The following is a 25,218-nucleotide window of genomic DNA, read 5'->3' on the forward strand; positions in this document are numbered from 1 at the left end:
CCTGCTGGGCAGCCGTAGCTTGTATCAGTGCCCGCACTACGTCATCCATTGTGGTGGAAAAAAAATAAACCCTCTCCCTTTTTGTTTTGTTTTGTTTTTTTTTGTTTAAATCACCCTCCTTCTTCTGCCACACTGTGCACCCCAAGATCCCACACCTGACACCAGTGTGGCAAAGTTCCTCCTCTATCTTGGTGGGTCCTGCGCTTATTGGTGGATTTTCTTGCCTCAGAGATTCACCATGTGGGTTGGGGAACAGCCCAGAGACCTTCCCCTCTGGGAGAACCCACAGTCCACGTCAGTTGGGAGGTTTGGGGGGAACCCAGGCCCACCCTCTACTCCAGGTTCCAGCCCAGGGCCCTGTGGACTGCAGCTGTCTATAGTGCCTCCTGTATCAGCTGCATGACAGCTACAACTCTCTGGGCTACTTCCCCATGGCCTCCTCCAAACACCTTCCTTATTATCACCACAGGACCTTTCTCCTGGTGTCTGATAACACTTGTGCTCCTCAGTCCTCCAGCAGCACACCCTCTCAGCTCCTTGTGCCTCTTGTTCCCGGCTCCTCACACTCCCACCACAAACTGAAGTGAGCTCCTTTTAAAAACCCAGGTGCCCTGATTAGCCTGCCTTAATTGATTCTAGCAGCTTCTTCTTAATTGGCTCCAGGTGTCCTAATTATCCTGCCTGCCTTAACTGGTTCTAGCAGGTTCCTGATTACTCTAGTGCAGGCCCTGCTCTGGTCACTCAGGGAACAGAAAAGTACTCATCCAGTGACCAGTATATTTGCCCTCTACCAGACTCCTGTACTCCACTGGTCTGGGTCTGTCACACTACCCACAGTGCACCACTCTGTGAGTTGGACGCACTCCACTGACCTACTGAGCTTAGTGGGGACGTAAACAATCGACTGTATACAATCACTTTCTAAAGATTGACTTCTATAAAATCGACCTAATTTCGTAGTGCAGACATACCCTAAAGCATCAACTGTAGTAAGAAGACAATTATGGACATATTTAGGACATGCTTTAAGATATCACCAGCATGACTTCCATGTCAAACAATAATATGGACACCACCTGGGAAGAGAAACAGAGGGCAACCTAGAGAAATATTATGCAGAACAACAGAGGAAAAAAACTAAATTCATCAGAATGACACTCAGAAGCCTGAACAGACCAGCACAAGATGAAATAAATGGCAGAAACTGGCAGCTGCCCTATGCACCTGAGAGTGTGGGAGGAGAAAGAGTAAAAAGAAAAGAAAAGAAAAAAAGAAAAGGCATGTGCCATCCCTGCATGCCCCCTTGCAGTCAGGTGTGGCACTATGGGTGTGCCCCACCTTAATTTCCCCAATTGGGGCACCAATTAATTCACTTAAAAGACAAAGGGAAACAGAATACAAACTAAGAATATGTCTGTTTTCTTTAATAAGGTCTCAGGGAAGGAACAGTTTAACCACAGTTCATAAAGCCCTCATCTTAGGACCCTGGTTCAGCACTCCCAAACTTAAATTAGTCCACAAAACAAAATCTCTGACCCTGATCAGTCAAGTCTCCAGGAGCCTGAGACAGCAACCACTACAGCCTGCATGGCTTCTAGTCCCTTCTTCTCACTTAGCTTCCTATTCCTGTTTAAATAGCCCAGCCCCAGGGTGGGCAAGGGCCTCCAGGATTATACCCAGGCTGTCTTGGTTGTAGGCTCCAGCCCCGTCCTTTAATGGCGTACTATACTACACTCTTTCACAGACACACTTAATCCTGAGCTCTGGTATGGACTGCTGTTGGAGACAGGATGCTGGGCAAGATAGACCATGATCTGACCCAGTATGGCAGCTCTTAGGCTTGGTCTACACTAAACCCCCAAATCGAACTAAGGTACGCAACTTCAGCTACGTGAATAACGTAGCTGAAGTCGACATACCTTAGTTCGAACTTACCGCCCGGCAGGCAGGCTCCCCCGTCGACTCCGCGTACTCCTCGCGGCGAGCAGGATTACCGGAGTCGACGGGGAGCACTTCTGAGTTCGATTTATCGCGTCCAGACTAGACGCGATAAATCGAACCCAGAAGTTCGATTGCCTGCCGCCGAACCAGCGCGGTAAGTATAGACGAGCCCTTATATTCTTAACTTTCTCAAGCAGCCAAATAAAGCTTGATGATACTTAATGGTTAGGGCTGCTGTTTGACTGGGCTGGTAATTTTGGTTAATGCCGATGCCGATGCTTGCAGGTGATGAAGTGGTAAGTGGCTGTGCTGTTCAGCGGCAAATGATGCTTTGTGTCCCTTCTGAAAGATCTCTGCAGTGCAGGTGCTGGTTCAGTAAAGCAAAACTTCGATAATGTCCTTGCTTAAAATTAACCCCTTCAGGCAGACAGCAGCCCAAGAGTTCTCAGAGACTTGGCAACACCTCTGTCCCTCCAGTCCAATTGCATTTCAGATCAATTTGTGGAAAAATCCCTTCTATCAGTGGCATGCCTCTGTCACCCTTGATGGGAGGGATGTGAGAATTTGAGAGCCACTTCAAGTAGTTTCTGTTCAGAATTAGGGAAATGCACTTGATTGGGATGATAAACTGTACACAGAAGCCTCCAGACAAATAGGGATCTACTCTGTTACCAATAAAGCAAATAAAAACACAATGGGCCAGATTCACCTCATGGATTTGAAAGCAGTCTTGTGCTTCCAAGAGGTTATTAAATAACAAATGTACCAGTAAATCAAAGATTTAAGTAGAACTTGATGCCTTCGGACACCACTAGTTCAAATCTGTCCTACGGTGGCAGTGACCAAATATCCTTTATTGTCTGGAGGATCTTCAGTGTGTCTCTGAAATAAATTGGTGGTTCTCAGCTCTGATCCTCCTGAGCAAGTGTTGATATTACAAAAAGGATGATCAAAACTTCCCCCGCCCCCCTTGCTGTCAGTTCTAGCAGAGTGGCTATGGATTTTATGGGCCAACTAGAGCTGGTTCCTCCAGGTCAGCACTGAATCACAGTGGTAGGGCAAACTGACAAAGCTGCTGCTCATACCATACTCATCCTGGTGGATAGAGAGCTTCAGTCTTCCGGGCTGTCAATATGCTATAATGTATTGAAAAGTCCTGGAAAAGTGTAAAGCCTTCAATAGTGGAGCTTTCTGTAATTAACACCATGGAGAGTGAAGCAGAGTGACTGCTGCTTCCAAATGGGTATATATTCGGGGCTACATTCCATTCTTATAAACTAGGGCTGTCGATGAACTGCAGTTAACTCACAAAATTAACTAAAAAAAATTAATTGCGTTTAAAAAATGTAGTCGTGATTAATTGCAATTTTAATCGCATTGTTAAACAATAGAATACCAATTGAAATGTATTAAATATTTTAGATGTTTTTTACATTTTCATATATATTATATTCTGTGTTGTAATTGAAATCAAAGTGTATATTATTTTTGATTGCATATATTTGCATTGTAAAAATGATAAAAGAAATAGTATTTTTCAATTCACCTCATACAAGTACTGTAGTACAATCTCTTTGTCGTGAAAGTGCAACTTACAAATGTAGATTTTTTTTGTTACATAACTGCATTCAAAAACAAAACAATGTGAAACTTCAGAGCAAACAAGTCCACTCAGTTCTACCTCTTGTTTGGCCAATTGCTAAGACAAACAATTTTGTTTACATTTACAGGAGATAATGCTGCTCTCTTCTTATTTACAATATCACCAGAAAATGAGAACAGGCATTTGCATGGGCATTTTTGTAGCCAGCATTGCAAGGTATTTACGTGCCAGATATGCTAAACATTCGTATACCCCTTTATACTTCAGCCACTATTCCAGAGGACATGCTTCCATGCTGACGCTCTTTTAAAAAAAAATGCGTTAATTAAATTTGTGACTGAACTCCTTGGGGGGGCAGGGAATTGCATGTCCCCTGCTGTTTTACCTGCATTCTGCCATATATTTCCTGTTATAGCAGTCTCAGCTGATGACCCAGCACATGTTGTTCATTTTAAAAACACTTTCACTGCAGATTTCACAAAATGCAAAGAAGGTATCAATGTGAGATTTCTAAAGATAGCTACAGCACTCAACCAAAGGTTTAAGAATCTGAAGTGCCTTCCAAAATCTGAGAGGGACGAGGTGTGGAGCATGCTTTCAGAAGTCTTAAAAGAGCAACACTCCGATGTGGAAACTACAGGACCCGAACCACCAAAAAAGAAAATCAACCTTCTGCTGGTGGCATCTGACTCCGATAATGAAAATGAACATGCATCTGTCCACACTGTTTTGGATCTTTATCGAGCAGAACTTGTCATCAGCATGGACGCATGTCCCCTGGAATGGTGGTTGAAGCATGAAGGGACATATGAATCTTTAGCGCATCTGGCAGGTAAATATCTTGTGACACCGGCTACAACAGTGCCATGAGAACGCTTGTTCTCACTTTCAGGTGACATCGTAAACAAGAAGTGGGCAGCATTATCTCCTGCAAATGTAAAAACAAACTTGTTTGTCTGAGCGATTGGCTGAACAAGAAGTAGGACTGAGTGGACTTTGTTTTATTTGTGAATGCAGTTTTTTTGTACATAATTGTACATTGGTAAGTTCAACTTTCATGATAAAGAGATTGCACTACAGTACTTGTATTAGGTGAATTGAAAAAACGATTTCTTTGTTTTTTTTACAGTGCATATACTTATAATCAAAAATAAATATAAAGTAAGCACTGTAAACTTTGTATTCTGTGTTGTAATTGAAATCAATATATTTGAAAATGTAGAAAACATATGTATTCTATTATTGTTTAACAATGCGATTAATCGCGATTAATTTTTTAAATCGCTTGACAGCCCTATCATAAACGCAATTCCTATTATGTAACAGAGGTAGCATCATTTTGTCAAATGACCACAAAGCTAGCCTTTTTCCAAGAAGGGCCGGTGCTGTAACTTCTGGCAGCAGCAGCCTGTATATACTCAGCCAGAAATAATGATCTCAGCTTTCTCATACACGAGCACAATCTCCTTGCGCATTGATTCTCAGAGCTGGAGCCAGTGCATGGTGTGATTTATTGAAGTCCTCTGGCAAACAGAAATTCAGGAGGCCCTTATGCCTTGCCAGAAGTTAAGATGCGCTAAACTGCAATTTTCCTTTGTTTTCCAGACAGAATATTAACACTATAGCAGTGGGTACTGTTACCCGGATTTCAGCAAAGGGACCAATTTAAAGGCAGTGGTTGAAATGCCTTGACACACCCCAGTTTCTCCTATGATGTGACGCAGCCTAATAGAGACATACACTGAAGGCTGCAAATTGTCATTGATCCAACAGAAAATGCTTCTCGTGGCAGATCATTGGCAGTGTGTCATCTCCATCATGAGGGATCTATCTCCCCTTTACAACCTGTCATGAAATTAGCTGCATGAGCACTGGTCACAGTGGAGACAGTCAATCTCCTTCCTCCACTTTCATGCAGCTCCAAGACATTGTATTGTTAAACTGATTACAAGATCAGGCAGGCCCCTTGCAAAGCCCCAGAACACAGGAAGCACAGATGGTTTAACACCACCATTCCATCTTCCTCTCCATTCCTGGCCTAAGTGGAGGAATAGAATAACTGAGGGTTTATAACGTGGCATCAGCCATAAAGACACCATATATTTTCCACATGTTTGTTCTATAAATAATGACATTTGTTGCACATATAGTATACATGAAAATATATATTTAAATACTGCAGATTGGCCAGGTTTCCTATTTGGAACAGAAGCTATGAAGAGGCCTTCTAAATCTGGGACATAGAATGTATACTGTATCTTACCCTGTGGAATATTTTAAGTCCCTTTCTCATCAAAATACTCCCAATTTAAATGCATTAACACCAACTGCATGACTCTCCTCAATATTTTTTATATCTTTATGCATGTTTCAAATCTGTTTATTGAAATTACTTACATTCCTATTTTTAAACGTAATAGTACTTTACAAATATGCACACTGTTATAATGACTCAACCTATCTGTAAATTAAAACTAAACCTCAGTATGATGGCGCTTTACAAGATTTGGAAACCAAACTGACCGAGTAAGTTTGTCCCATTTTTCCCAGCCATTATACGTTTTGGTTTCAGGGCCCGATCTCCCCAAAAAGGTGTCAATGCAAGCATTTTAGTTAGAGTAGGAGTAACATTTTAATTATTCATGAAGTGTAGACTACAGCATCACATTAACAGCAGCAACCCAGTGACAAATCATTCAAACCAAATATATATGTCTGGTCTTGGTCCTGCCCTCTGGACCAAGTGATGCACTACCATCTAAGACCTAATCCAAAGCTCAGTGAAGTCAATAGGAGTGTTTCCATTGACTTCAATGGGTTTTGGATCAGATCCATGGCTTCTATTCCAAAACACATACTCCCGGGCATCTTCTTTCTGAGATATAGAATGATGAGTACTATCTAACTGGGAAGATCAAGCTTAACCTGGGAACCCCACACAACAAACAGTAGAGTTCCATGAGAGGCTAAAGATGGGATCATCTCCATCCATGATCTCTGCAGGATTTTATCTAAGAGGCAGAAAAGGTGTCTCGCAGTCCTGTTCCATTGGCCATTACACCTAGTGTTCTGGGTCACACTCACTCACAAAGATGAGTTCAGAGAAAATTCAGGAGTTCGGAGAATTTGTGTGGTAAGGCTGGGATCCCAAGCTCAGAGATAGAATTGCACAAAGATAGAAATACTATACTATACTTGCTCAGAGACACCTCTGATTCCTATTCACCTCCAATAGACATATGGGGTGGTTCATCACACTGCCTAACTGCACAACTAGGAGCTGCAGTGGAAGGATCTATCCTTCCCGAACCATTCCCAAGGGGAATAGGCCAACGTTTGGCTATCAATCAGGTAGCCATATAGATCACTGTTTGAAAACATTCCCCATTTTCTCTTAGGCAAAATTGATGAAGTCAAACTCTCTTTTCATCCTCAAGGTGACTTCCAGGGTCTCCTTTTCTGAAATGAAAGAAGCTTTGCCATTCTTGCTGTCCACAGGGTGGGGGAGATGCAGTAGCAGCTTCCTAGAAAACAGGAAATGGGATTTTTCAGCCTCAGCCCTAAGTAGACATTAGAGAAGGGAATGCAAATTACTAGCGCCATGCTAGTGTTTGCTATTCAGAAACCAGAATGTGATGGGCCATATTAATTTAGTGTGAGGTGGCAGGACAGTGTGAGGTGGTGGGACTCACTGAACTACTGGAGATCTTCCCCACTGGGCCCTTGAATAATTCCAAATCTGGTTCTCTCTCAACACGCTCTTGGCTTTGTGCTCTGACAAAGATTTCCAGTGATGGATTGTTGGGCCTCTCACAGCTCTTGCTGATGCATAGTGGTTCATTTTAGATGCAGAGTGAGAATGAGACACATCCACAATGCTGTCACAGTGGTAAAAATCTGAGTAATGCATACAGTCTGAACATGTGTTTGAAGAAAATGTAGCACAGGGAGCAGTAACCTAACTTCCCCAATGAAGGAAAAATAATAGGAGCATCCTAATTAAAGGCTTTGGCCACCCCAATGACACAAGAGACCTTGAACCCAGAGGATCTGGCTAGCCAAGGATTACTCCAAGCGTGGGGGAATCCTTGGCTGACATAGAGTCAGCATAGTTTCATGGCTGCTCTAAACTAGTCTCTCAGTCATGTTGGTTCTACATCATGCCCATCCTGGTCCTCTGCTGTAGTAGGGGTCACTGGGAGAGGGGTGTAGTCTGAATTCCCTGTGCCCTGGCTGCTGGAATGGGCCACTGGGAGCAAGGCTTAGTTCAGAGCAGCCTAAAGCAGCTTTACAGTGGAGTGACACAGAACCAGAACCAGGACCAGAGAGCTGCGCACAGTTCCTTTGTGCTCCCGCTCCTCAGCTGTGCCCAGCATTTGCAGTTAGGGAAGTGGATTGGATTGAAGAACTTGTGGATCTAAAGGCGGAGGAGGCCTGGAATTACTTCAAGTCAAAGTTTCAGAAACTAACAGAAGCCTACATCCCAAGAAAGGGAAAAAATTCATAGGCAGACCAATTGTAGACCAAGCTGGATGAGCAAGCATCTCAGAGAGGTGATTAAGAAAAAGTATAAAGCCTACAAGGAGTGGAAGATGGGAATGATCAGCAAGGAAAGCTACCTTATTGAGGTCAGAACATGTAGAGATAAAGTGAGAAAGCCCAAAAGCCATGTAGAGTTGGAGTTTGAAAAGGGAATTAAAACCAATAGTAAAAGGTTCTATAGCCATATAAATAAGAAGAAAACGAAGAAAGAAGAAGTGGGACCGCTAAACACTGAGGATGGAGTGGAGGTTAAGGATAATCTAGGCATGGCCCAATATCTAAACAAATACTTTGCCTCAGTCTTTAAGGAGGCTAATGAGGAGCTTAGGGATAATGGTAGGATGACAAATGGGAATGAGGATATGGAGGTAGATATTACCACATCCGAGGTATAAGCCAAACTTGAACAGCTTAATGGGACTAAATCGGGGGGCCCAGATAATCTTCATCCAAGAATCTTAAAGGGTTTGGCACATGAAATTGCAAGCCCATTAGCAAGAATTTTTAATGAATCTGTAAACTCAGGGGTTGTACCGTATGATTGGAGAATTGCTAACATAGTTCCTATTTTTAAGAAAGGAAAAAAAAGTGATCCGGGTAACTACAGGCCTGTTAGTTTGACATCTGTAGTATGCAAGGTCTTGAAAAAATTTCTGAAGGAGAAAGTAGTTAAGGACATTGAGGTCAGTGGTAATTGGGACAAAATATAACATGGTTTTACAAAAGGTAGATTGTGCCAAACCAACCTGATCTCCTTCTTTGAAAAGGTAACAGATTTCTTAGACAAAGAAAATGCAGTGGATCTAATTTACCTTGATTTCAGTAAGGCATTTGATACGGTTCCACATGGGGAATTATTAGCTAAATTGGAAAAGATGGGGATCAATATGAAAATTGAAAGATGGATAAGGAACTGGTTAAAGGGGAGACTACAATGGGTCATGCTGAAAGGTGAACTGTCAGGGAGGTTACTAGTGGAGTTCCTCAGGGATTGGTTTGGGACCAATCTTATTTAATCTTTTTATTACTGACCTTGGCACAAAAAGTGGGAATGTGCTAATAAAGTTTGAGGATGACACAAAGTTGGGAGGTATTGCCAATACAGAGAAGGACCGGGATATCATACAGGAAGATCTGGATGACCTTGTAAACTGGAGTAATAGTAATAAAATGAAATTTAATAGTGAAAAGTGCAAGGTCATGCATTTAGGGATTAATAACAAGAACTATTGTTATAAACTGGGGAGGCATCAGTTGGAAGTAACAGAGGAGGAGAAGGACCTCGGAGTATTGGTTGATCACAGGATGACTATGAGCTGCCAATGTGATATGGCCGTGAAAAAAGCTAATGCGGTCTTGGGATGCATCAGGTGAGATATTTCCAGTAGAGATAAGGAGGTGTTATTACCATTATACAAGGCACTGGTGAGACCTCATCTGGAATACTGTGTGCAGTTCTGGTCTCCCATGTTTAAGAAGGATAAATTCAAACTGGAACAGGTACAGAGAAGGGCTACTAGGATGGTAAACATGTCTTATGAAACCTGGCTTGTTTAGCCTAACCAAAAGGAGGCTGAGGGGAGATATGACTGGTGGTGGGAGACCCAGGTGTTTCACAACCCTGAAGCCTCTCTGAGCTGGGGGCAGTAAGCGAGCCCCAGGAAGAGGGGTGGGGCATAGAACCCTGTTACAGGCCTGTAGTGAGGTGGTTGCCCTGCTCCAACCTTGAAGGGGTTAAAACAGCTTTGGGAAAGGGCTGCCCTGGGAGCCAATCATGGGTGGGCTTGAGGCAGCCAATCAGGGTCTGGCTGGGCCAGTATAAGAAGGGCTCCTGGGGAGAAGGCAGACAGTCTTTCTCTAGCATTGGAGAGAGATGGACCTAGCTACCTGAAGGAGCAAAGGGTACCATTGACAGAGCAGTGCTGGGGAAGGGGTAGGCTGAGCTGAGGCCTGGCGACCTCCCAGGCTGTGGCCTGACAGGAAGGCCTTGAGAGGTACTGGGCTTCAGGGAAAGGTAGTAGGTCCAAACCTCTCTTGCCAATGATAAGTGGCCATTACACTGCAGTCTGCCCCAGTGAATAGGGGCTAGATGATGACTGGGAGTAGCCACTGAGGTGAGGTAGGTGTAGAGGGTTGGGGGTTCCCCTGGGAGGGGAGACCCAGAGTGTGGGGATACTGTGGAGCAGAAACCTTAGGTAAAGGGGCACTGGGGTCTGGGAGGGGCACAGGGGCCTTAAGGCAGGCAAGACACCGGCCTGCAAAGGGCGCTCTGGGCTGGACAAGAGCTAATTCCCAAGATGACCAACAAGAGGTGCTGCACCAGTGAGTCTTGCTTCGCTACAGGGCCCCAAACTCAGCCCACTATTAATCTAACAGATTAATAATGGCTGGGTTTCCAGCTATCTGTATTTTTTCTTTGCAATTAAATAATCACATCTGCATCATCACCTTTGCATGCTGCTGATCATTCCCCTGAAGCCTTTGTTAAATTCCATTAGAGAGAAAACTTGTAACAATTCTGCTTCACTTACTTTTTTGGGGTTCGAAGGTCAAGAATCTTGTCCTGGATGTCAAGTGTAATGTCTGAAGACTTTGTATCTGGCAGTTTGATTTTAATCTGAAAAGACAGATACAGATAAGACAGAAAGGTGGGAGAGGTAATGGCAGGGGGAATCCAGAGTTGCACTGGAGACTGGGATGAGCTTTGCAGTACTATGGTCTATAGAAGATCAGAGCCAGCATTTTGCAGAGGTGATTTCTATCAGAAGAAAGATGTAGTAGTAATTTCTTTCAATGGTTTCATGAAGTCTGCAGATACCCCTAACCTTTACAGAAATCCAGAGTTGAAAGCCTAAGTGAAAGATCTTTTGCAGTCACTTAAAGCCCCTACTCTGTTAAAGGCCCAGAGCACCTTGCACCAACTAGAATAAAATACACATGAATGCTGCAGATGAGGGAGGTCACTGATCGTATAATAAGGGGAGAGGCTCAGATACATGTGACTTTGAGGACTGTCACAATGTTGTAACGTTCCACTACTTCACACAGTGCTATGACCTCCAGGATTCATGGGAGCAGCCACACTCCAATCCTCCTGCTGGCAGCCTGCTAACAGAAGCTGACCTGGGCCGGATGAAGTCCAGCCCTAGTATGAGACTCTACCCCTGTGCACCGACTGGTGGAGTCCCAGAGCAGCTGATTGGCCCAGTGGCCCTATTTAAGCCAGCAGCAGGAACGGGAAGTTGTCTGAACAACTGAGTTCTATCCTGCTCCTCTGGCACCTTAACCTGGCTTGACTCTTGGCATCTGACTTGTGGTTGCTGATCTCCAGTTTGTATCCTACTTCTGACCTCCAGGTAACCTGATGCAGCTGATTCCTGTCTCGTGACTATGGCTCTGACTAATTGGTCTGCCACCCACAATCTGGCTTTGACAGTCTATTCATTAACTGCACTATCACTTCAGTGAGTTTATGCAAGTGTAAAAAAACCCCCAACCACACGGGGTCATAGGTAAGAGGGTGCAACATCCAGTTGGACCTGCATCCACTTACACCAGGTCTGAACCTGGCCCATAGAACTGAGCAGGTTGTGTATTTTCTGAATATACCCGGCTCTCAAGGAGCTGCATGATTACTCAGGCTAGTACAGGTCAGTGGCAATGGCAGATTCACTGAAATCTACTTAGCAGATCCTGCCTAGTTCCAAAGACAGTAATAGAGCTGCTGTGTAGGTATGTGCTACATTGAAGGAGACAGTGAGGAAAGGGGAAGAAGCGACTGGAGAGGTGGGTCATGCTCACCAGCATGTCCTCGCAACAGGCTGTGGAAGGGTTCTTTCTGCTCATCCCCAGGAAGATGTCCTCTGCTCCTACCTGCTGCTTGAATAAAATCTCATACCTAGCAGAGACAAAACTGGTCATCAAACCCTGTATGAATTTCCATGTTAAGGGGGGACAAGAGAAGAAGAGTATAATATTGTTTCCTTTTGGAATATAGGTCCTTTTATCTCTGCTGGCACTCTTAGGATTCCCCATTTTCCTCCATTTTAGATGCCCTTCAAAGGGACACCTGGCTTTGGACTCCATTTGTAACCATCACTGTCTCTCATCGTCGGCTGGAGGGCTCATGATGAACAATGAGTCACCCTTCACTTGTCACCAGATGCTGGGCATGCTGCCTCCACAGCACAATCAGCCTTTGCAGGACCAGGGAATAAGACACTGGGGCTGGAAATTGAACCATGTGAATGTGATATTTATTTCCTAGACCTCCTAGATAGACCTCTGGGGGAAAAATTTGAAAAGGATGCAGTCAAGTAATTATTTTACAAACAACTTCCTGTCCATCATTTCGGCTCTTGGAGCCCAAAAATAACATAGCTTTCTCTGCTAATTTTAATGATATTCCATTTTACAAACATTGATTTTTTTTCTCTCCAAATCAGTCTGTCTAATTCAGAATGCAGCAAAATCTGGAATTCTATGTTCTTTCTGTTGGTCTTTAATGAATGAGGAAACGCAACTGAAGATTGTATTGAGAACATGTAACACTATTAGTAAATTGAGCAAAATAAATAGAGCAATTTCTCCAGACTGTTGAAAGGCTGTATGGAAAAAAGCTCTTTTTTTCCATCTCCAGCGGTCATGCATGCATGTAACACAATTCTAGTCTCTCAGTCAACGTAAAATCTATCTCTAATAATAGCTCTAGATTTACCTTTCAAGGCTTTTTCCATGCATTAATTTGACGAACTATTACAAAGATTTATACTCATTTTATCTGTGCTACACAGTACATAATTGCTCAGGGCTAGAGAAAAGCTGCACCTCCTTCAGCAGAGACTGAATGGGTCCAGAGAGTTTGGTTCATATCAGCATTGGACAGATTCACCTTACCTTGATAGGACAATAAAAGTCATAGTTTTAAATAAAAATCTGCACACAAGTGTATGTGGGTGCATAAGTGGAGATTAAACAGATTAAATGTTCATTTTTAAGGTCTAATTTTAAAGGGGAAAACTCAGCCTAGTTTCTAGATCAGGCAACTGAGTGGCTACTTGTATTTATGCACAGAGAAAAGTGGAAATTCTGGGCCAGATCTTCAATCAGGTATACATTGTGTAGCTCTGTTGACTTCAATTAAACTACTCCAATTTACACCAACTGAGGATCTGGCCCTCGGGGTGCAATATTTTGTGATGATAAATGTAAAGGCTACCTTTTGGATTATCTGACCCTTTGGAGCTAGAGAATTTTCCAGATCATGGAAGAACACTTCACAACCTAATCTACATGACAGCATCCACTTAAGAATGCTTTATTTGAGGTGGGGAAGGAAGAAGTCTATTACTATTTTTAGGCTGTCCTCTTACAATCTATCTCTGACTGAATGCAATCCATTAGAAAAGTAACATTGCCTGTAAAATACTCCCCTGACAGCAGGTATTTGCCTCTAAAGCACTTAATTCCCTGAAATATAAATATAAATCCAACCCCCTCCCGCACATAGTACAGCATTATCAAAAGAATGGAACTCTCACTTACTGTCACAAAAGCAGCAGGTAAATTCAGTAATGTTGTATACAAACTTGGCATGTATGAAGGCTAATAAATTCTGGTGCTGGCCTCCTTTCCCTCCTAATCCTACTTTACACAAGCAGCTGACACTGGGAATAATCGTATAACAGGAATAACAGGCTCAAAATTTCAGTAATGAGATTAGAAGGTCTCCTCCACAGAAGAGATTAAAGTCACTTTTTAATTGTTGCTGCTTTGGAGGCAAAGCTCATCAGGATATGTCTACACTGCAACATAAGCTCAGGCTTGAGCCTGGGCCCAAACCTAACCCTCCTTGCATCTACACTGCAATTGTGCTAATCCAGGGCTCGGCCCCAGGACCCTGCAGGGCTGAAGGGTCCAAGCTTGAGTTAAACCAGGACCCAAGCCCTATTACCTGCAGTGTAGACCCAGCCCCACTTGACTTGGGTCCTGGGAGTCAGTATCCCACAATTCCATGGGACAATTTCATTAGGCCTTCGTATTCCAACAGTCTACAATCCACTCTATCGAAAATGGAAGCCACCTACACTTTGCAAACAGCAGCAGGTCAGGTTAGCATTAACCCATTCTGTTCTGATCACCGATCTGCAAGTATACTATCAGAGAGCCTCCTGGGTTTGCAATGGAGAGCAAACCGATCAAGGCTTTTGCAAAGGAAGACGCTTCCTCTAATGTGCAGGGTGGGCAGTAAAGTTTTCCCACACTGCACCACAGTTCTAGAGCTGGGGGCGTTAAGGACCCTGGTATATGGTTACTTTGACTTGGGTCTGTGCACTGCAATGTGGATGCCAGAGCCCAAGGTTCAAGCACTGCTTAGAAAAGACTTAACATAGGGTTAAAATACAATGTAGATGCTCAAAGCCCAAGGTTCCCTAACACAGGTCAGATGACTCATGTCCCACTAACCCTGGGCTTACTTTGCAGTGAAATGTACCTCTAGTGTACATCCCTTCTGCCCTTCCATGACACAAGTTTTGTTGTAACACAATATATATGCTACGTAGAACATGCTTGTATTTCAGCTACACAAAACACATGCACACAGTTTTAGCTCTGTTACACTTACTCTGGCTGTTCCCTTGGATCCCAGATATCATCAAACTCTGATCCTTCTGGCACCTCCTCTGTATTCCAGATATCTTTACGATTTCCAGACTTCACATCAGGGGTGACTAGGAGAGCGGGTGAAAGAGAGAATTTGATACTGTCAGCTTCTAGTATAGGTCTGTCTTTCTAGGGTTGCTGTGTTTAACCATGGTGTGGTTGTTTGATACAAGGTATTTCAAGTATCAGAGGGGTAGCCGTGTTAGTCTGAATCTGTAAAAAGCAACAGAGGGTCCTGTGGCACCTTTAAGACTAACAGAAGTATTGGGAACATAAGTTTTCGTGGGTAAGAACCTCACTTCTTCACTTGCTTGCATCTGGTTCTCAGACTAACACGGCTACCCCTCTGATACTTGACACCATGCAAGGCACTGCATTTAGCCGTATGGAATGGAAAGGTATTTCAAGGTATTCCTAGTCTCCCTAGGATCTACTTGGCCACAATCTAAGTGGAGATTTAGAAAAGGAGATTTTTTTATTTCCATAAACTTTACTCTCCTTTGCCCATCCTGTGTGAACAAGTCAGGGAACATTCTGCTACACGTCACAAAACATCAGACATTCCTCAAATTGGGATGGGTGAAATCTAAAGGGATTACGGGATACTGAGACTTCTCCAAATAGGATTTTAAGTGAGCAGAAATGATTTATAAAGTGATCCCCTTTCTCCTCTCATTTATAAACAGCACAATATATCACGGTCCTTTTCATAAATCATTGGGGATATGAAAAACAAAGATGATGATGTACACTGGGGAAAAGCATATAGGGAATATGGCAGGGATGGTATCTACCCCTGTTATTGGTGGGATGTGTCTTCCCTTCATCCAGTATACAGGTTGGGGTTCTTTTGGTTCCCTGATTGTTTCTGGATTCCTAAGCAGAAACAGCGTTGAAAAGTATCTTTGTTATATTTGCAACTGTTTCTTTTGGACACAGCTCTCACTGCAGTTCTCCATGTCATTGTGACCTCTGGAATGAGTCACGGCTATTGGGCCACTCTTGAAGACTATGCAAATACTACAGCTGGTGGATAATGCAGCTGCCCAACTGTCTGATAGTGTTAGCAGCAGGAAGGATACTACACCCATTCTGCAAAGACTGCACTGGCTTTCTTTCTTTTTTTTTTTTTGGGGATGCAATTCAAGGTGTTGACACAAATGCATAATGCCCTACAGGGCTTAGGTTCCAGCTGTCTCTCTCTTTACGTGTGACCACTGGAGTTGTCAGCACTTTTGCTGCAATTTCCAATTTCCCAACTGAGGACTGGAGGCAGCATGTTCTATGAGGGATGGAATTTCCTTTCCCCTTGCTCTGGCACAGTTTGAGTTTGGTGATCTTCAGGGCACATAGTAAGGCTTAGTTCTTCTCTCAAGCTTTTTTCTAAATGGGTTTGTGTGACTTTGGGGGGGGGTTGAGGAAGGTGTCTATGGTTTCATGGTGAGGTAGTAGCTTCTCCTCCTTATTGGGTGGATAAACTGAGTTCCATACAGTTTATTATGTGAAGATGAGCTCTAAAAACCAAGCTCTTGTCTGCTTTGTGTGAGCATTAAAGATTCCACAGCACTTTTTGTAAGAATAGACATTTGCCAATATTTCCCCTTGCCCCATAACAGGGCAGTGTGCTGTCTTCTGTGGCTGACACGCTCCATCTCAGAGATGCTACATTTCAGTGGCACTGTATGTATAGAGTTTATAAAGTGTTTCAACCCTTCAGGTTAAAAAATGCCATATAATGTACATGTAAAATATTATTGTTCCCCTCTCAACAAAGAGGAAAGCAACCACCTTCAGTCATAGCTGAGACGAGCTGCGTCAGAGGCAGCTGCTATTACAGCTATTTTATTATGGTAGTGTAATGGTGGATCCATGTCTTTGCTGACACCATTCGATTACAACTCAACTTACCTGTGGGCTCTGCTTTCTTTGCTGGTCCGATATTTCCGGGACCCACAGTGCTAACAGAAGAAGAATGTGACTAAAAAAAGCCAAATAAAACTGACATGAATGTTCCCATTGCCCACATCAGTAATAATTGTTAATAAACAATTAATAGCAATAATACTTTGCAATAATAGTTGGTATTTACAGAGCACTGTTCATCAGAGAATATCTACAATAGCTACCTATATTAGAATGCTTTACAAGCATTAATTACATTTTCACAACTTCCCTGTGAGTATTATTATCATCCCCATTTTAGAGATGGAGAAAATGAGGCACAGAAAAGTTAAATTATTTGTCCAAGTCAATGGCAATAACGAAAAGTCTAGAGTCACAGTCTTGTGCTCTAACCACTATGTAACACTTCCCTCCTCATTCTCACCCGTGAGACCATTGAGGTGCTGCATTTAAACAAGAACCCCATAACTACAGCTTTATAGCCACAAGTACTAGCATCCGAGGGATCTTTCCTATAGGGCACTTGGGAAAACTGCCCCACTTTGCCTGCCATGACAATGCTGTATACCAATTCTGTGTACTACATGCAGTCCCAACATAGCATTTAGAATCTTTTTAACGCCAATGGTCATGCAAGGCAATAGCATTTATTTTAAATGATGAATCACTATAATGCTAATAGGCAGTCAGTGTGCAGCATTGCTATGTATATAAAAATGTCTTGGTTTGATAAAAACATCTCACATGCTGAGGACATTAAAATAAATCAAAACAAAGATTCCAAATTACCAAGAAGATTGACAAATGGGTGACTCTCTCTCTCTCACTCATGCCCGTCACCCCAATCGGGGTATGGGCCGCCAACCACAGATCTCCAGAGTCCTCTATCCTGGGCCATTTGCTCTAGCTGGTTCCAGGTATAGCCCATTTTTATGCTATCAGCCTGAAGGTCGCGTCGCCAGGTGTTTCTTGGACGGCCTCTTTTCCGCTTGCCTTGGGGGTTCCACCGCAATGCCTGTCTAGTGATGTTGGTTGGCTGCTTCCGTAGTGTGTGTCCTATCCAGCCCCACCTTCTCCTTCTAATTTCTTCCTCTGCTGGAAGTTGACGGGTCCTCTCCAAGAGGTAGATGTTGCTGATGGTGTCTGGCCAGTGGATCTGGAGAATCCTTCTAAGGCAACTATTTATGAAGGTCTGGATCTTCCTGGTGGTTGTTTTAGTTGTCCTCCAGGTTTCAGCTCCATACAATAAGACTGATTTCATGTTGGAATTGAACAGTCTAATCTTTATTGCCAAAGACAGCTCTCTGGAGCTCCAGATGTTCTTGAGCTGTAAGAAAGCTGCTCTTGCCTTACCGATCCTTGCTTTGATGTCTGTGTCCGTGCCACCCTGTTGGTTGATGGTGCTGCCTAGGTAGGTGAAGGACTGCACTTCTTCCAGAGGGCTTCCATTCAGTGTGACTGGGTCATTACTGATGGAGTTAATCTTGAGGGTCTTGGTCTTGTCCTTGTGGATGTTGAGGCCAACCTGTGATGACGTGGCTGCCACTATGTTGGTCTTCTCTTGCATCTGCTGTTTGCTATGCGAAAGGAGTGCAAGGTCGTCGGCAAAGTCCAGGTCATCAAGCTGGGTCCACAATGTCCACTAGATTCCGTTCCTGCGCTCATAAGTGGATGTCTTCATAATCCAATCAATGACAAGGAGAAAGAGAAATGGTGACAACAAACATCCTTGTCTGACTCCGGTTCACACCTGGAAGCTGTTTGTAAGTTGCCCTCCATGGATCACTCTACAGTGTATGCCGTCATATAAGTTCTTAATCAAGTTAACCACCTTTGCTGGGATGCCATAGTGCCAAAGGAGCTTCCAGAGAGTCTCTCGATCCACACTATCGAATGCTTTCTCATAGTCAACAAAGTTGATGTACAACGAGGAGTTCCATTCCATAGACTGCTCGACTATGATGCGGAGCGTTGCTATCTGGTCCGTGCATGATCTATTTTGCCGGAAACCTGCCTGCTCATCTTGTAGCTGTGGATCGACGGCATCCTTCATTCTCTCTAAGAGAACTCAGTTGAAGACCTTCCCTGGCACCAACAGAAGTGTGATTCCTCTGTAGTTAGCACAATTGCTGAGGTCTCCTTCAATAAGGTATCCCTCTTTCCAGTCTGCCGGAATCACTTCTTCTTCCCATATCTTCTCAAAAAGGGGGTACAGCATTTCCACTGAAGCATCCAGATCTACTTTCAGGGCCTCTGTTGGAATATCGTCAGGTCCAGCCGCCTTCCTGTTCTTCATCATAGTGATGGCTTTTCTGATCTCATCTCTGGTAGGTCTATCACAATTGATTGGAAGGTCTTCATTGGCTGGGTCAATGTCTGGTGGATTTAGTGGTGCTGGTCTATTTAAGAGTTCCTCAAAGTGCTCTGCCCATCTATTCATCTGTTGTTCTATTTCAGTTATAGACTTTCCCTGCTTGTCTTTGACGGGGCATTCTGGCTTGCTGAACTTTCCAGACAGTCGCTTGGTGATGTCATACAGCTGTTTCATATTACCATTGTATGCTGCCTGTTCCGCTTCTGCTGCCAGGCCATCTACATAATCTCTCTTATCCTTCCTAATATTCCTCTTCACTACTTTATGGGCTTCAGCATACTTTTCTTGTGCTTTAGCCTTTGCTGCTCTAGTCCTGCTGTTATTAACTACTGCCTTCTTCTTCTTTCTATCTTCTATCTTAGTCAAGGTCTCTGCTGTGATCCACTCTTTCTGCTGGTATTTCTTGATTCCAAGCACTTCCTGGCATGCTGACCTAAGTGTCTCTCTCACTTTCTGCCATCTGTTGGGTACACTGTCTCCCTCTTCCTCAGACCGATCCTGTAGTACTGAAAACTTATTCTTCAGCATCAGTCCAAAATCTTCCTTGATCTTATGATCCTTCAAAAGGCTGACATTGTACTTTGCTCTTCTGATGCGTCTATCCAGTTCTTCTTCAGCTTCAGCTTCAATCTGGCCACCACTAAGTGATGGTTGGATGCTACATCTGCTCCTCTTCTAACTCTAACATCCTGCAAAGATCTTCTGAACTTCTTACTAATACAGACATGATCGATCTGGTTTTCTATCGTGCCTGCTGGCGATACCCAGGTACTCTTGTGGATCCGCTTGTGAGGAAAGATGCTACCTCCTATGACCAGGTTGTTAAATCCACAAATCTCTCTCCATTCTCACTCATCTCTCCCAGTGCGTGGGTCCCCATGACTTGTTCATATCCTGTGTTGTCAGGTACAATTTTGGCATTAAAGTCTCCCATAAAGATGGTAATGTCTTTGTCTGGGAGAGTCTCTAATATTTTCTGAAGTCTGTTGTAAAAATAGTCTTTGTCCCCTTCTTCACTGTCATTGGTTGGAGCATAGCACTGTACAACATTCATCTTAATCCTCTTCATTTTAGTTCTGAAGGATGCTGTGATGATCCTGGAACCATGTGCCTCCCAACCAATCAGTGCTCTCTGTGCCTGCTTGGACAACATGAAGCCTACTCCCTGTGTGTGGGGTGCGTCGCTCTCTTCATGTCCGGAATACAGCAACAGCTTTCCTGTCAACAATCATCTCTGTCCAGCTTGCGTCCATCTTGTCTCACTAATGCCTAGTAGGGTCAGGTTGTTGCTCCTCATCTCTGCTGCGACCTGTGCCGTCTTTCTTGACTCGTACATGGTCCTCATGTTCCATGTACCGATGGTAATCCTCCTGGTTGCAAGAAGGGTAATCGGCTTAGTGGCTTCCTCACGACTTTCACCACCCAGCGTCATGCGTCTTCGAGTTGAAGGCCCTTCTTTTTCCAGGCTAAAAGTCTCTGTTATCTCTATTGTTGGCGTTTCTGTAGCAAATTAATTTTTTTTACGGGGTGGAGTTGCTAGCCCCACGCCCAACCCTCCTCCTTTTTCCTGACTTGGAACAGGCAGAAAATGGGTGAGGGTAATAGCTGTTATTGAAGTTGGTCCAATAAAAGATATTACCTCGCCCATCTTGTCTCTCTAATATCCTGGGACCAACATGGCTACAGCTACATGGCATACAAAAAGACTGACACAGACTTTATGGGTATCACTGAGGGCAATTTTCCATTGCTGGCACAGAGGTGTTATTCATTTTATTAATAAGACATAAACAAATGATTGAGATCTCTTTTCTGACAAAATGTTAAGGCATAATAACAACTTTCAAAGGCAGATATAGAAGAACTGAGGGATGGTTAGGGAGAGTGGAGGATTCATATCCTTCCGCTACTGAAGGTGGATCTTGAGGGACTTGCATCCAACCCCAAATGCAGGCTACTACACAAGAAAGTTCTAAGGCCAGCCAATTGGCTCCTATAGTGGATGCCATGCCATGAAGGAGGACTGAGACATTTGTCATTTTTATTTATGCCACAACAGATACTATCAGACTTTTCAAAGAGTTGTGAAGACTCCTTGGAGCACTGTAGGTTGCTTAGCCTGCTGTGGCCAAAACAGGGCCAGACACGTAACTCTGCTGATACACACACTCAGAAAATACCAACAACAATGACAATAGCATAGTATGGGCACAGAGTACACTTTCCAGACGCCATGACTATCATCTAGTCCCACAATGATTTGAGATAAAAGAATGCAAAGATGTTTCTCTCCTTAATCATTGTTTCCAAATATTTCATCTTGCAATGATTACTCACCTCTCCCAATTCTATCCCCTCCAACAATATCTATTGCACTTGAATGATCAGTTATCTCTAAAATGTTTCAGAGACACACAGAATTAGTACATTCAGTCTCCTCAATTATCACAGGCTTTACTGTCAAGTTGCACTGCATCTTTGTATCCCTTCCTATGAAGCCATTTGTCTCTAGGAGTAAATGCCTTCATCTATAGCAGACTGTGGGGAAAGGAAGGGCTAAGTCTGCATTTGAGGCTATTTCAGATACATGTTTTCATTTCCTTTTGACTAGAGCATTCAATTTCTCTCCTGTTCCCAGGCCATGAGCTCTCCTATTATTTCTTCTTTTCTCTCTCTGTAGAATGCCACCCTGTAATAATTTTCCTCCTGTTTCAATCAGTCTAGCACCTGAAAAAATTTCTGAGGTTTGATTCTCTTTTTACTTGCACTGGTGAAAATTAAAATCATTCCATAGAGGTCAATGGAGTTACACCAACGTAAAACCAGCAAGAGAGAGGAGAATCAGGCCCTTGAACTTTTTACTTCCATGGGAGTTGCAGCATTTTCTACCGGACCTGCATTTGACCCCATTGGACTACAGAATTCTTTATTTCTTGTCAGGTACTCACCCCGAAGTCACTGTCATCACTGTCTTCTTCCTGAGGGTCAGCAAGCAGTTTAGCAAGAGCTTGCAGAGAAGAGAATGAGGAAACGCTGTCTAGATCCATATCTACTGCTCACCTGTGTACAGAAACAAACATAACAGCTGAAGAAAAAACAATTGCTTTTTCCTTGTTTTTTTAAATAACAATACAAAAGCACTTTGTTTGTTTTCTAGATGTGATCATTTCTGGTCAGAAATTCACACGCTGATCCCACTATTTATGAAGCAAGATACTTAGAAAACTTTCTAAGGTACTTATCTAGCCCCTATTGCCTCATTATTTATTATGATTGTGGCCCCAAGGAGCCCCACTCATGGGCCAGGACCACATTGTGCTACATGCTATACAAACAGAGAACAAAGAGACCGTCTCTACCCCAAAGAGCTTACAATCTAATTATAAGACAAGACACAGCAGATGGATACAGACAGACCAACGGGGGTAAAAGGAAAAAATCTGTACACCTCATATTCTTTAATGTAGTTATCCTAACAAAACCCTTGTGAGATAAGGAAGTGCTATCATCCCCATTTTACAGATGGGGCATTGAAACACAGAAAGACTAAGCAACTTGTCCAAGGTCACGCAGGAAGGCTGTGGTGAAACAAGGACTTGAACCTGGGTGTTCCCAGTTATAGGCTCATGCCCTAACCCCTTTCTTTCTATTGATCACAGAAGCATCTAAACACCTTACAGAATTGGGGTTAAATTTCAGCTAGCCCTATATAACAGAAGATGTCAACCTCTGTTACAGAGATGTTATGGATGTGAGAAAATTGCTAAGTTATATGGTCTTATAACTTATTGTGAATGTTGGTGAGTTTGTTTGTTCTGTTTGATGTAATCTGGTGAAGGCTTTTTGTGATAAGGAGATGATTTTGACTTCTCAGTTGTTTTTACTTATATATAATTTTTGAGATATAATCACTTGATAGTATTAATAAAGTTATATGGTTCCTAAAACCAATAAAAATAACATAAAATAATAAAGATGATCTTATGGAAGATGAAATACTTAGCATTTTCCAAACTCTCTGATTCTCTAAGCCTCCAACTCTAAACCTTATGAGTAGAGAGCCCTGCATGGATACAAAATTTATGTCCACATCTGATCCGCGATCTGAAAACATAGTCTGTGAATAGCCAAGGTTTGCAGGGCTCTACTTATGAGGTGAACGATGACTGTTTGTCCTCTTCTTCCAGAATCCCCTTGGGATCTCAGAAGGTCTTTCAAAATCTCCCATAAGTTTTTGCTTTAGTTAGCTGTGCCAGGAACCGTGGGATTGGTACTCAAAGGGCAATTCAACTACAACAATGTAGTACAGCACTAGTTGGGACACAGGGGAAAATGACACACAAAACAATACAACTATTGTTGATGCACAATACCAATGGTTCTTATGCTGGTGTTATCCCACTGCATCAACTACCTATGGTTCCATTCCCCTGTGTAGACGCAGCCGGTGAGACTCTTTCTACAGGCATCATACAGAATCATTTTGTGGTTCTTCCATCAATTGTCCTTTTCCTAGGATATAAGGCTATATCTATACTGACTGTTTTTCATAAAATGTCTAATTGTTGCTGTCATTGGCACAGCTCTCGTGCGAACCAGCCACTTTATTTTAACTATTGTGTCATCCAATCCTGTACAGAGAAGGTACAGATAACTTATGACAAGATTTTCAAAAGTGGTTAGTTGATCTGAGTGCTTTAATATTTGGGTGCCCAATTTGAGACATCTTAAAAGGGCCTGTTTTTCAGAGGGTGGATGCTCAGCACTTTATTAAAATCAGACCTCTTTAAGATATCTCAAACTGAGCACCAGAAAATTGAGGCATGCAAAATTGGCAGCTACCTTTGAAATTCTTAGCCATAGAATAAAAACGCCGGTGGCTGCCTATCTAAACTATGTTTGCACTGTTGCTACCAGTGCTGGAGCTGAAATAGTGGTAATGCTTCATGGGAAATTTGAAGCAAAATGTGAGTGTAGACAAGGCCTCTGAGTAACTTTTCTATCCCCTTGAGAGATGCTTCTTTTTATTTCAAAGGTGTCTGGCAGATTTCTCAATGTGGATGGTGGATGGTGGGGTTGGTTGGGAAAGAAACCACTTTCTTTGGCTGATTCTGGGACTATTCCATTTCTCATAGGCCTGGGCATTTGGTGTATCTCCTGTTTTTCTTAGGGACATTGTCCCCTTTTTGCTCTTGCTAGGTCCCATTTCCAATACATTTCTTTCTTTACCCTTGCTCCAGGGCGAAGGCTGAGGCACAGGCATCTGGCCACTATCCTCATCTTGCTCTTTCTACTCCCCAACCTTCAAACCATGTACTGCCAACTGTCTAAGCTATATATTTCCAGCTTTGCTACAGCACCTGGTATCAGAGCCTTCTGCCACAGACCAAAGGTTATGGACCTCACCCCTGCTCACAGCTTCGACTCCAGAGCACATAGCGGGACTCTTGGGGGGGGGCACGTTATGACCCAAATGCAGAGGATATTAGGGGAAATCCCACCCCTGGGGGAAGGGGATCCGCACATGATGCAGCAGGCAACCAGGAGCCTGAGTAATAGGGGTGGAATTGGCGATATTGCAAACATATGCTTTCAGGGTCTTCCCCAGCGACTGAGCCCAGGTGCCCTGGCAGCCACGGTCAGCGGAGGCGGTGACGGGGGCCAGGTGGTTCGATGCGGCCGATGCCCCTTGTACTACTCGGCACGTCGAGGGTTTCGCCCGACCCGATCCCGGTCTCTGTCCCACCTGACGACACCTTCGCAACGGGCTTGCCCCGGGCCTTCCTCCTCCTCTCCCCAGCTCCCGCCTCAAGCCCTCCCGTGGGTCTTGGCCCCTCCACCGTCACCCCCCGCGCTCCTGTCCCTCCCGCGAGTCCCCGTCCCCTTCCCGGGGGGACCCCCTGGCTCCCCGCGTTCCCCGTCCCAATCCCCCGAGGGTCCCCCCCACCCCCCCCCGGGGTGCAGGTCACCTGCCCTTCGCTCCCCAGGCCCGATACCTGGCGGTCTCCAACGGCTGCTGCGGTCCCCGGGGAGCCGAGCTCCAGCGCAGCGTCTGCCGTTACCATGGCAGCGGCGAGTCTTTCCCCCCTCCCGACGCGGCCCGTGATCTCGACCTCTCAGCCAACCCCGTGAGAGCACATCGGAATGGCAGCAAGTTCAGCCAGTAACATGGTAGAATCCCATAACTCTGCGG

The 25,218-nt window shown here is 43.8% G+C and overlaps 1 protein-coding gene across 1 annotated transcript; it reads right to left on the reverse strand.

Moving 5' to 3' along the window:
* Positions 1 to 6,151: 6,151 nt before the first annotated feature.
* Positions 6,152 to 25,106, reverse strand: DNAAF6 (dynein axonemal assembly factor 6). The gene is made up of 7 exons (XM_034782598.1): positions 25,022 to 25,106; positions 21,974 to 22,085; positions 16,658 to 16,727; positions 14,712 to 14,817; positions 11,888 to 11,984; positions 10,618 to 10,703; positions 6,152 to 7,068 (listed from the first exon to the last, which is right to left on the reverse strand). Exons 2-7 carry the CDS (start codon positions 22,070 to 22,072, stop codon positions 6,939 to 6,941), a joined length of 588 nt encoding a protein of 195 aa, XP_034638489.1. The 5' UTR covers positions 22,073 to 22,085; positions 25,022 to 25,106; the 3' UTR covers positions 6,152 to 6,938.
* Positions 25,107 to 25,218: the final 112 nt, after the last annotated feature.

This window comes from Trachemys scripta, chromosome 9 (genome assembly GCF_013100865.1).
Source record: "Trachemys scripta elegans isolate TJP31775 chromosome 9, CAS_Tse_1.0, whole genome shotgun sequence".
Taxonomy (NCBI): domain Eukaryota; kingdom Metazoa; phylum Chordata; order Testudines; family Emydidae; genus Trachemys; species Trachemys scripta.

Excerpts from the sequence above, each read along its gene's own strand:
- DNAAF6 (XM_034782598.1), bottom strand. The coding sequence starts at position 22,072 with ATGGATCTAGACAGCGTTTCCTCATTCTCTTCTCTGCAAGCTCTTGCT. Across the intron at positions 11,985-14,711 it reads GATCCAAGGGAACAGCCAGA|GTATGAGATTTTATTCAAGC; the intron begins GTAAGTGTAACA and ends TGTCTCTGCTAG. Across the intron at positions 7,069-10,617 it reads GACCTTCGAACCCCAAAAAA|GAAGCTGCTACTGCATCTCC; the intron begins GTAAGTGAAGCA and ends CCTGTTTTCTAG.